This window comes from Tarenaya hassleriana, unplaced genomic scaffold (assembly GCF_000463585.1).
Source record: "Tarenaya hassleriana unplaced genomic scaffold, ASM46358v1 Cleome2, whole genome shotgun sequence".
Classification (NCBI taxonomy): domain Eukaryota; kingdom Viridiplantae; phylum Streptophyta; class Magnoliopsida; order Brassicales; family Cleomaceae; genus Tarenaya; species Tarenaya hassleriana.
This window is the reverse complement of record NW_010965372.1, coordinates 5518722-5530003: the sequence shown is the minus strand read 5'-3', so window position 1 is coordinate 5530003 and position 11282 is coordinate 5518722. Positions and strand designations below refer to the sequence as shown.

The 11282-nt window shown below is 40.3% G+C and overlaps 2 protein-coding genes across 2 annotated transcripts in view; one reads left to right on the top strand and one right to left on the bottom strand.

The window, feature by feature from the left end:
- LOC104812464 (EIN3-binding F-box protein 1-like) overlaps positions 1 to 2303 on the top strand; it is a 5297-nt gene extending 2994 nt beyond the window's left edge. Inside the window, exons 8-16 of the mRNA XM_010539624.1 lie at positions 126 to 200; positions 383 to 454; positions 577 to 648; positions 837 to 908; positions 1000 to 1071; positions 1155 to 1298; positions 1387 to 1458; positions 1619 to 1765; positions 1872 to 2303. Of these exons, the coding sequence (XP_010537926.1) occupies positions 126 to 200; positions 383 to 454; positions 577 to 648; positions 837 to 908; positions 1000 to 1071; positions 1155 to 1298; positions 1387 to 1458; positions 1619 to 1765; positions 1872 to 2056 (911 nt within the window). The 3' untranslated portion in view covers positions 2057 to 2303. The remainder of the gene's footprint in view (positions 1 to 125; positions 201 to 382; positions 455 to 576; positions 649 to 836; positions 909 to 999; positions 1072 to 1154; positions 1299 to 1386; positions 1459 to 1618; positions 1766 to 1871) is intronic.
- A 201-nt stretch (positions 2304 to 2504) lies between these two features.
- LOC104812463 (protein TOPLESS-like) lies at positions 2505 to 9842 on the bottom strand. Its single transcript, XM_010539623.1, has 28 exons — positions 9731 to 9842; positions 9420 to 9473; positions 9162 to 9305; positions 8764 to 8943; positions 8552 to 8665; positions 8299 to 8457; positions 8018 to 8195; positions 7791 to 7914; positions 7494 to 7603; positions 7212 to 7383; positions 7014 to 7123; positions 6846 to 6915; positions 6663 to 6736; positions 6477 to 6572; positions 6281 to 6376; positions 6017 to 6144; positions 5674 to 5908; positions 5450 to 5590; positions 5249 to 5347; positions 5007 to 5153; positions 4810 to 4920; positions 4121 to 4300; positions 3892 to 4020; positions 3723 to 3818; positions 3448 to 3636; positions 3179 to 3345; positions 2984 to 3057; positions 2505 to 2919 (listed from the first exon to the last, which is right to left on the bottom strand). Exons 3-28 carry the CDS (start codon positions 9239 to 9241, stop codon positions 2780 to 2782), a joined length of 3399 nt encoding a protein of 1132 aa, XP_010537925.1. The 5' UTR covers positions 9242 to 9305; positions 9420 to 9473; positions 9731 to 9842; the 3' UTR covers positions 2505 to 2779.
- Positions 9843 to 11282: the final 1440 nt, after the last annotated feature.

The window sequence follows — 11282 nt, the reverse complement described above, 5'->3', positions numbered from 1 at the left end:
AGAGCGGTTTTTGTGACCTTGGGTTATGTTTTTTTATTGTTTCAAATGAATTTCAGTGTAACGAAGACAGAAAAGATAGAAAAATCAGTTTTGTTTGACACAATTGACCTAAACGCTTGTTTCAGGGCTAAGCAAGCTATCTTTGTTGAACTTGGAGGGTTGCCGCCTAATTTCTGCTGCATGCCTGGAGTCACTTTCAGGTCAGTATAGTGTTCATCCTTCTGCTGGCTATTTTTTCCCCTTGTCCGTGATCGAATGGCCAACTTTGTAATGATCCGGGGATGCTACGTTCTGTCATTGGATCCATGTTTTTTGAAATGATGTAATACGTGAAATTTCGACCAAATGACCTCATATTATTATCTTTTTCGTGCTTTTGCAGATCTCACTGGATTAATGTTTTTGAACCTCAATAGATGCAATTTTTCAGACAGTGGCTGTGAGAAGTTTGCTGGTAAGAGTAAATATATCTGTCTTCAATTTTCATGATGGGAAGCATTCTTACGTTTTGCCTTTCAGTTTAGACATCCCACCATTTTTTGCATGTAAATGACTTTTATTGGTGTTCCCATGCAGAGTTAATTAATCTGAAGATACTAAACTTGGGCTTGAACAACATTACGAATTCGTGCTTAGTGCACCTGAAAGGTTGCATCTTTTTCCTGTTTTATATTTCCTTTCATTGTTTTTGAGCATGCCCTTCTACTTATCAAAGGCCCATGTTGGAGAAATGGCTGTTGGACATTATTAGTTCTTAGTATAGCATCATGTCAGTCCACATATGGGAGGGCAACCTCATGATGATGGAAAAACCATCTGTAATTGCTGTGGATCAGGATTAACAAAGTTGGAAAGCTTGAATTTGGATTCCTGTAGAATTGGTGATGCAGGACTTGTTCACTTGTCAGGTGAATATGCTTCAGAGAGCGTCTTTCCCCTTGTCCTGTATTCTCTTTTTTGTTACTTGACCAACATTGACACGAACTCGTTTGGTTTCAGGTCTTGTACGCTTGAAATGTCTGGAGCTCTCCGATACCGAAGTTGGAAGTAATGGCCTTCGCCATCTCTCTGGTCAGACATCCTCTTCTCTCTATCATACGCTTCATCGGGGATTAATTGCTCTGGTTTTGCATAATGTGATCTCTAACGTGTAGGTTTGACTAACCTGGAGAACATAAATTTGTCATTCACTGTTGTGGCTGATAATGGTCTAAGGAAATTATCTGGATTGACATCTCTTCGATCACTTAACCTGGATGCTCGCCATGTTACTGATGCTGGGCTCTCCGCTCTTACTAGTAAGTCCGTACACATGGAGATGATTTTTCAGTGAGACAGAGGTTCTATAATTTAGAATGCTCGGTCTACTGTCTGTTGTCTGTACAGGTTTGACCGGGTTGACTCACCTGGATCTCTTCGGTGCTCGAATCACAGATTCTGGAACAATTCATATACGAAGTAAGTTTCAAGATTCTTGGTTCAGACTTTTTCCAATGAGAGAATTGCCAGAGGATCTCTCTGAAGCTTCAATCCTCTTGCGCTGCCTACTTCTCATGTGATTAAATTTATGGATTTGAACTCTGCCCGAGTTATTCTTTCTTTGAAATGATTGAAATAGATCTCAAGAAGTTGGAGTCCCTAGAGATATGTGGTGGTGGGTTAACCGATGCTGGAGTGAAGAACATCAAAGATCTCACATCCTTGATGTTCCTCAACCTTTCGCAGAACTCCAACCTTACTGACAAAACACTCGAGCTGATTTCCGGTCTGTTAACAATTACAGAGAACTAAACTTGTTCTTCTCTACATCACAAAAAGACATTTGTGTTATATGTGTTTTATATTGAAACACCAGTGTGTTGTCATTGCAGGACTGAAGGGGTTGATGTCGTTGAACGTGTCGAACTCGCGCATAACAAGCTCGGGATTACGTCACCTGAAGCCATTAAAGAAGCTGAGATCGCTGACCCTCGAGTCCTGCAAGGTCACTGCCTTCGACATCAGGAAGCTTCAGTCCACTGATCTCCCAAACTTAGTGAACTTCCGTCCCGAGTAGTAAATATCTCATCATCAAGAAGGTAAGGTGACAAAGATCCTCGAATCCTTTTCTGTAAATAAGTGAAAAAAATGTAAATATGGGTTTTTCTTCAAGGGCTGATGAAATTGGGAGACCCTTTAAGCAGAAACTGTAAATAAAGCTTTTCCCACAAACATGAGTACTGGACTCTCTTTGTTCTCTCTCTCTCTCTCTATGTATATAAATCTTTTATTTATTTTTTATGGATTATGGTCATTACATTCTATTCCAGAGATACGTAACGCGGTTTTGCGTCTGAAATGTTGTCAACTGTTTTTGTGCGGTTAAATGAATCTGTCTAGCCACTAGCATGGTATTTGCGCATATATCTGTATGTGTCATTTGTTCTTTAATCTTTTTTTTTTGGTTAAAAGAATGTTCCCTGCAGGAGATTATTGCTGACAACATATCTAAAGACACAAAAACAGACAACAGAAGTGAACTCTTTAGTCGGTTCTCGGGAGTTTTCTTTTCCGTGACATTTTTCTGAAACGACATGGATCCAACGACAGTCGTCGTGCTATAGTTATGTTACATCAATTTACCCTTGACAAAATTAATTAAAAAAAAAACAGACGAGAACCCGATTCATCCGACTTGTTAGATTTGAGTCAGCAAGTCTTCTGCCCAAGATTTTTTTAAAAAAAAGATTGAACAAACAGAAACTAGAGAGATTGACTAAAGGTGACTAAGGTTTCAAGATCATCTCTGGGGCTGGTCGGAGGCCGAGGCTCCCACCGACTGCGTAGCCACGATGCTGCTGGCTGAGCCCTTCTCAGCAGGCGGTGCCACCCCCCATTTGCTCTCAGACTCCATCGGCTCGAATATGTGAACTCCTCCATCTGACAATCCCACCGCAACATTTGCTCTCAGACTCCATCGGCTCGAATATGTGAACTCCTCCATCTGACAATCCCACCGCAAAAATATTTGGCTCCTGCGGATGTGCTGCTATCACCAGTGGATGTACATTGGAGTTGCTGCATATTATTATTGATGAATGATTCAGACAAGGTTTCAGTCCAGATGTTCAGCCATCATTACATTCAAAAAAAAAAAAGATGCATCGAGGTTCAAGATTGTTCTGGTGTGATCTGTTACCTCAGACTAGCAGGCAGATACGCTGAAGGGTTAACTCGGCAGCGCAACCTAAGGTTTGCAGAGCTAAACACGCAGACCGTCGCATCCATGAAACTCGCATAGATCAGCTGGCTATCGCACGAGAACGTTGCATGAGTGATCGGGGCAGATGATTCTCTCACAACCCACTGAAAAAAATACGGTTGTTTTAGGAGAAAGGACGGTTCTTTAGCGGTGTGAATATGAATAGTGGGGGAGAGATTCTGTATATACATTACAGACATGTATACCTGTTTCATGCATTCGAGTTTGGTTGTTTCATATATGGCGAGTTGTGTCTCGTGCACGACCAGGAAGTGAACCTGGTCTTGATGGAACTGCACTCGTGTGTCTGATGGCGCGGAAGCTGTTCTTCCCTGCGGAAGTTGCAGAAGCTTGCTTTTCTGCTTCTCCCATCCATCCATGTTCCAAACGCAAAGCTGAACCCAGATAAAACCCTGACCCGGTAAGCATACTAAGACGAGGATTCTTATAATTTAACATTTACGAGAAACGGATTAAGCACCTGAGCATCTGCTCCAGACGAAACCAGAGCGTTTAGTACATTAGAGAAGGCGAGTCCCGTTATCCTCTTAGAATGACCTTTGAGCTTGCTCTTAACCTGAACCAGCGGAGAATGTATCCATATAATAACACGTTTCTTCTCCATAATCGCTGAAAATTTCACTTCATACCTCATCCACACGGACGTTGTAAATCTGTATAGTGCTATCGTCCATCCCGATGGCAATGATATTGTTGTCTTGAGGGTGGAAAGCAAGAAACGTTGCAGCAGGCGGCGGTGGCATGAAAGTAGCCATTGTCTGTGCTTATTCAAGAACATTTTTAGATATCACTCAAAAACAAAAACTGGAACTGATGAATGTGTGAATCGTTGAGCAAAGGGATTTTGTCAAATATTACCTTGAACGTCATCATGTTGAACAAGGAGATCTTTCCTCCAGAAGCCGACATTACGTACGAGTCATTCTTGGATAAAGCAAAACAAGGTACAGCTTCTTCAGGGTTGGTTTCAGCCACATCATTTGTCATGAGGATTCCGCTCGCTGGTTGCCATAGTTGAGGAGGTATACTAGCAGTTGCCTACATACATATGAACGAAACAGAATTGATTGACAAAATGATAACAACTAATATCAGATATCATCGGATTAATAAGGTTTAGGCCCTAACTCCACCACAAAAGCTAGCTTAAGAGTGGAGGTTTGACCCTTACTTATATATTGGCCCAAATCCCTCTCATTTTCCAATGTCGGACACTTATCAATACCGCCCCCTTTAGACAGCGACGTCCACGGCGCTGGGGCAAATCTGGTCGCTGGCGGCTTCTCGGGCCCTTCCCCACCGTTCCTCTCCTGATCGTGTCTGCCGCATGTCCGCAGGAGAACGGTCCGTCAAAGACCCACCGGAAAGTAGAGAGTTAGGCTCTGATACCAATTAATAAGGTTTAGGCCCTAACTCCACCACAAAAGCTAGCTTAAGAGTGGAGATTTGACCCTTACTTATATATTGGCCCAAATCCCTCTCATTTTCCAATGTGGGACACTTATCACGGATTTAGTAACGTTAGGGATAGATATGTATCTATCTACCTTTCCAGTTGAGTTGCGGTCATTTCTCTGCCACTTCCATAGCAGATGGATAGCGTTTGATGCCAACGCCAAGATAGCGTTGCCCGAGTTTGTGAAAATCAATCTTGATATCTGTAAAACCAAACAATGCATCATCAGAATCAACCCATATTTATATATAATCATGTGCTCGTGGTTTTGTGTGTGTGTGTGTATACCTTGGTGACTCTCAGATTCTCGGAGAGTCTCAGGGACCGACATTGAGAGGGTTCGTTGATTTCAGTAAGCTTCCAAATCTTAGACTTATCGTTGGATTCTTCAGCAATCACGGGCTTCACATCCACCATATTTCGGGATTCTCCATTCTGTAAAACACAAATGATGATAATGCTCGATCACAAACCCAAAGATAGTGAAAATTCATGTACAAAACATTCAATGAAAGGTAGGATTCTCGCACCATTCCTGGGATGGAAACAACAGAGGCTGTTCTCTCTGTAAGACCTGCATTTGAACCAGCGGCCACTGCCGCTGCCGCTGCAACGGAATTAATTGCAGGCTGCAAAAAACCAAACACAGAAACGGAGTCCTTGAGAGAAGTTCTAATAGTAACATAAGCAATCTGCTTGCTGAAGATCCAATAAAAGCTCAATTTCAGCACCTTGGAGGATTCTGATGACATGTTTTCTGACATGTGCAAAAGCCTTAAACCATCTGAATTTGCCAAAATCTTGATTACATTCTCGTTAGCAGAGACGGCCAAGAGAGAGCCTTCCTTGTTAAACCTGATACGCGGGCTTGCCTATAAAACAGTGGACAGATTTTAAGCAAAAAACCATGAGAAATATCTCAAAAATGCAGTTTTAGATTCATAACATAACATGCCTGTAGACCTCCATCGGCATCAATGGCTGTCAACAGTTGAATGTTGTCCATATCCCAGAACTTAATGGAGAAGTCATCGCCTGCAGCCAGATAACGATTCTTTGTTGTATCAAACTGAACAACCCCGAGGGACCGCTTGTGGAATCCTTGATATGTTCTTTTAACAGCTCCTTCGCTTTCGTTCCACTCCACGATGTACGATTCCCCTTCTTTACTCGTCCCGCATGAAAAAAGCCTTCAGTGATCCATGTCAAAAAGGTCAAATATTATCACTTCACTTCACGATACAAAAACTGAACCAGGCTAAGCGAAAAAGAAAAAAAGGTAAGATCATATGCTTAACCTAGTTCCATCAGCACTATACGCCATTGTTGTGCACCAACGACCAGGAGCGTCATAGTCCACCCTAGAACCCATATTATCGTATAGCCATGCTTTTATTTTCCCATCAAGCGCTGTTGAAAAGATGAACTACAGCACAGGGAAAGAAAAAAAAAGGCTTCATCATAATCTATAACCGGGTCATGATGCGGAAGAATGGATGGATACGGAATGAATTTAAACTTGGACCAAGAGCTCAAAGTCACCGTAAAGTACTGCAAGATACCTGAATGTTTTCCTTGTAGTGAGGACAGACAGAGTATACAGGAGCTTCGTGGCCTTCAAAAGTATGACGTTTTACACCCGTGGCAGCATCCCAAACCTATACAGTTGACAATTCTCGGTTTTCAGTTAGTCTCTACTCACTTTAAATCCAGAAGAGCCAAAGTACGAAACTGAAGAAAACAAAACAGAAAACTGACCTTGATGGTCTTGTCATCACCGCACGTTATTACACAGAGTTGCTTGTTTGGGGTTGAGAAGGCAATATCGTTAACACCACCAACATGGGCATCAATCTGCAATCACAAACTGTTTTCATAACATTACGGTCCCAAGCAAAAGAATGTAAGAATAAAGGCTATGTTAACATTGTAACTCGATGACACCTCAAGATGTTGCCTCATGTCTTCACCGCCGTGATAAGAGTATAGTTGTACGATGTGCCTTGAGTAAGCAACTCCTGTAGTTGAGAATGAGGATATACGATATAAAGAAGCAGTCTTATGCATTTATGGAAACCCGAGAGGGTTTGCTAAGTCGGATAGCCAAAAAGTTTTGTCAAATCTTACCGAACAAGGATCCATCAAGACTCCATATCACACGGTTGACAGAAACGACGGGATCTTTCACCAAAGCAGCCTGAAGACCAAAACCTTTTGTGTCACTGAGAATTCAAATTTATATACTGATTAACAACATTCTATTGTTGCTTTCATAAAGAGATCTGGCAGAGGCACCTGCAGGGGCATCGAACATTTATTCAAATCCCAAACTTTGAACGTTTTCTGAACTAGACGTTCTCGAGAACCAACTTCCCACAGCCCAATATCCCCTACATTTGTACCAACTGAAAAAACACACACACAGAAGAAACAGTTTTCCTAGTTAGATATTGGAGCTGATTACGTGAAATGCATACACTGCAAGAAATATACCTAGTAACAGAGTCTGTTTCATCGGATTGAAATCCATGCTCATGGGAGATGAGCCCTGGCTCAAAGATCGCACAACTGTCTTCGGCAAGTCATCAGGTGCTTTCAAAGCCGGAACGTGACCATGGGCCTGCCCTGGAAATGTCATCGGTAACATGTTAACACCTATATTCACCTACACACAAGGAAAACAAGAGAGTGAAGTTAATTCTAGCATAACAATCACCTGAAATAAGACAAGAATCAATGGTTAAAAACGTGTATATTTACTTCAGATTGGATTACCTCATCAGAGATTCCCATAAGCCTTGTTCTTTTGGAGACATGGTCAGAATCCCCTGACGGGTAGTCTACAGACGAATTAATCGGAGGAGTCCTTGAGTGTTTCAAGGCAGCTAATATCAAAAACAAGAAGAAACTTAAAGGTCTTAGAGATCGAAAGAGAGAGCATACAACATGTATACACACACACACATATGCACATGCTTGGCTTATCTTTGAAGCCATCACAAGAAGATACACACATGCAGAACATGTATACACAAATATATATATACACCCACACATTTCATAACAAAGCACCTGGGATAGATGGAGCACCAAGAGCAATGGCTCCTCCAGACACAGCTGGATGTGGAACAGTAGAAGGGCTTGACATCCAACCAGCAAGAGGTGTTGGAACCGGTGAAGGTGTAGGCTGAAACGGCTGAAGACATAAAAAGACAAGGCAAGCATGTTTCATGAAGATGTGTCAAATAAATGAACATGACTACAGAAATGAAACCCAGATAAGGTAGAAATTAACCTACCCCATGAGCACCTAATGGAGGAAATCCCCCGGCTTTTGGTAATGAGCCGAGCAGTGGATTGTTCACAGGCGATGGTGCCCTCGCGCCATTTGGTGGGCCACATGAATGATCCACAAAAAGAGTTTTGATATCTGGATTAGGCCTCGGGTTTTTACAAAGTTGATGTTGCCAATTTAAGCTGTGAATTGCACAGTTACAATAACAAAAAAACACCGATTAAAAACGGAAAAGAGATACCAACATGAAGTGAACAAGAAGAATGACACGGGACAGTCAATCACCTCTGGTTGATCAGAGTCCTCAGCCTTGAGTTTCTAAGAGTAGGAAACTGCAATTTATCGCGGAATAATGGATTTGCTTCAATAAGCTTCTTGAGTTCCACCAACATGATAGCTCTTGCGGATTTCGTGTCCCCATACTTTGATAGCTGTTCATTCTCCCTATGATGAAACAAGTAAAAAGATTTAATGCTATGTGTTCTCTTTTGCATTACGGCAAAAGCCCCCAAGACTGTATAATCCCAATATTGCTCACCGAAAGTTCTCTAATGTCAAGAGCTGTGTGATTTCCTTGAAAAGCTCTTCGTTAAAGGTAGAAAACACTTTCAAATCCTTCACCAATATGTCCACAGCTTTCGGGCGATCATGTCTACATATGAAACACCGAGGAATTACAAATCAAATGCATGCTTTCATTTGTTATTTTTCTCACATTGTTGCATGTGAACGGAAATTCCAAGGGCTTACTTATCCAATGCCTCAAGATACTTCTGCTTCCTGATCTCGAAGAATATTTTCATCGAATACCGATTATCGTCCACTTTTGTGAATCCAGAGAGATATCTCTCCACCTCATCCCAGTTGCCATTGTGCACCTCATCCTCAAAATACTTCATATTGAAGAAAAACCCAGATTCTTGTTCAAGCCTAATCACAGAAATGAAGCAACGCAATATGAAATTTCACTGGAAACTATGATTGAAATTACAAATAAACCAAGCGCTCCCAAGCCCATTGGTCATAGAATCGTCTCTGCTGCTAAAGTTGAGCAAAAATTGGGAACTTGAAATCTCAGCCTGAGCTATTAGATCGGAAGTGCGTGCGATACAGCGCCAGAAGAACAGAAGTTACACAACACAACCTACCTGTGAACAGTCTCTTTGAACTTCTCTTCGTCAAGAAACTGTAAGATCAAGAACACGAGCTCCCTACTAAGAGAAGACATGTTCCTTCTCTCCGCGACTTTTTCAAATCAGATGCAGAAAACCCACCAAAAACTATCACCAGATCTACGAAAAAATTAATGTCCAAGATTAACCACAAACGGCGGAAAAATCAGCTAAAATGGGTTTCGAGATTCAGATAAATACAAAAAGATAAAAAAGGGATTTCGAAATTAGTACCTGCGGCTAGATCTTTAAACTATCTTCAAAAATTCTCCAGATATCTTCCCGTTCCTGCAGATAATTAGTATAAAAAAGCAGAAAAATTTACGAAGTTTAGGTCTTTCTAGTATTGGCGATCGAATTAAATAGCTAAAAAGAGCATCTTTTTACTACATGGAAAAAGGAAAGAAGCAAAAACAATTATTAAAAAGGGGGGAAAAGCAAAACCCAGGAAAGCTAGGGCAACAAAAACTGAAATAAATTAGAATAAATTCAAACAGCTAGATTCCATTAACAGGGGCAGAGACAGAAGCGTGAAGCTTACTTACCATGAACAACAGATCGATCCAAAGAAGACCAAGTTTCTCTCTCTAGAGATGAAAGAGGTGAAGGGATTGATGATGGACTCTTTTTCTCTCTACCCAAAAAAAAAAAAGAGAAAGGCAAAAAAAGGCTTCTCTTTCCTCTCTCTCTCTCTCTATCTGGGGAATGATTTCCTCTCTCTTCAAAATAAATATTTATACGGACAATAAAACTTGCAGAAATGGCGATTTTAACAAGGGAAGGTGACCGATAATAGATGTTGATAGGATTGGTGACATATCACACACCTTGATGCATAGTTCGATAAGCCAACCTACTTATCAATAAGCACAGTGAAAGCAAAGCATACGACCTAGCCGGCTACACTTGTCGACGTTAGCGGCTCGGAATTTCTGGCTGCCAGCTGTACTCTAGGAAGCTATAATCGCCTGCGTCACGGTTGATTCAGACAAGAATGGACAACCATCGATCTGTCCCGATGACCCCGAAGAAGGAATCCAACGGTCAGTATTCGATTAGATGTGTTAAGTAGTTGTGTCAACTCGTGGCGGAGCGTCTCAGATCATGGTTTTCCATGAGGTTTTACCCTTGAGTTGTAGAAAAATTACGGTATCTGCCATTGAGCTATATATATCGTTCTAACGATGCGGTACTCATTTAACATCACGTGATGGAGAGATGATAAACTCGGATTGCATTATAGAGGTTCGGTTTTAATCTCGCGATATGAAAAAGTTATCTTGGAAACGCATATCGCCATTGACCCACGATACGATATGGCTCAAAAACAATATTTAATCCATTCCATAATATTAATATTTTCTTTTAAAATTTTGTTTTAGTTTTATAACTTTATCTCTCCTGTTCATAATGACCACTATTCACAGTCAAACTCTGGTATTTTTTTAAATTATTAATATTAGGAGATAATAGTCATTATTTATTATTTCATTATATAGGAGAATATTACCCTATATAATGACTACTTTTTAATTCATATATATGTTGGTACAACATTATAAATGCGCTAACAAGACCGGTTTTCCACAAAACATAGGAGAAAACCCCTAACAAAAATTTTTTTTTTAAATGCGCCTCAAATTTAGTGTTTTTTTTTTAAATTCAATTCAATCCCGGGTTTGATTAATAATATCTGGGTTCTATTAAAAATTATAACAAATTTATTTTAAATTCAAAATACTGGTATAATTAATAACGTTGTGGGGTTTTTTTCTTTGAGAAATCGTATTTGATTTTAAAATTGTTAGTCTATATAATGACTTCGTAGCTTTATACCATTTCTATGCATGATTATTATAATATGGAACATATCTTACATGAAGAGAAACCAAGATATTAGTTTTGTAAAATATATATGGTAGTATCATCTACGAAAAGATGGTCATAATAAATGCGGAAAAAACTCAACTTGTTATACTAAAGAAGCACTTAATGCTATTTAAAGTGAAAAAAGTACTAAATGACGGAAAAAAGTACTAAATTTATTGGTTTTCTCGCTGAAAAATACTACTCCCTTCATTTTATAATAATTGATGT

Excerpts from the sequence above, each read along its gene's own strand:
- LOC104812463 (XM_010539623.1), bottom strand. The coding sequence starts at position 9,241 with ATGTCTTCTCTTAGTAGGGAGCTCGTGTTCTTGATCTTACAGTTTCTT. Across the intron at positions 6,145-6,280 it reads ACTACAAGGAAAACATTCAG|TTCATCTTTTCAACAGCGCT; the intron begins GTATCTTGCAGT and ends CCTGTGCTGTAG. Across the intron at positions 3,058-3,178 it reads TATCTGCCTGCTAGTCTGAG|CAACTCCAATGTACATCCAC; the intron begins GTAACAGATCAC and ends AATAATATGCAG.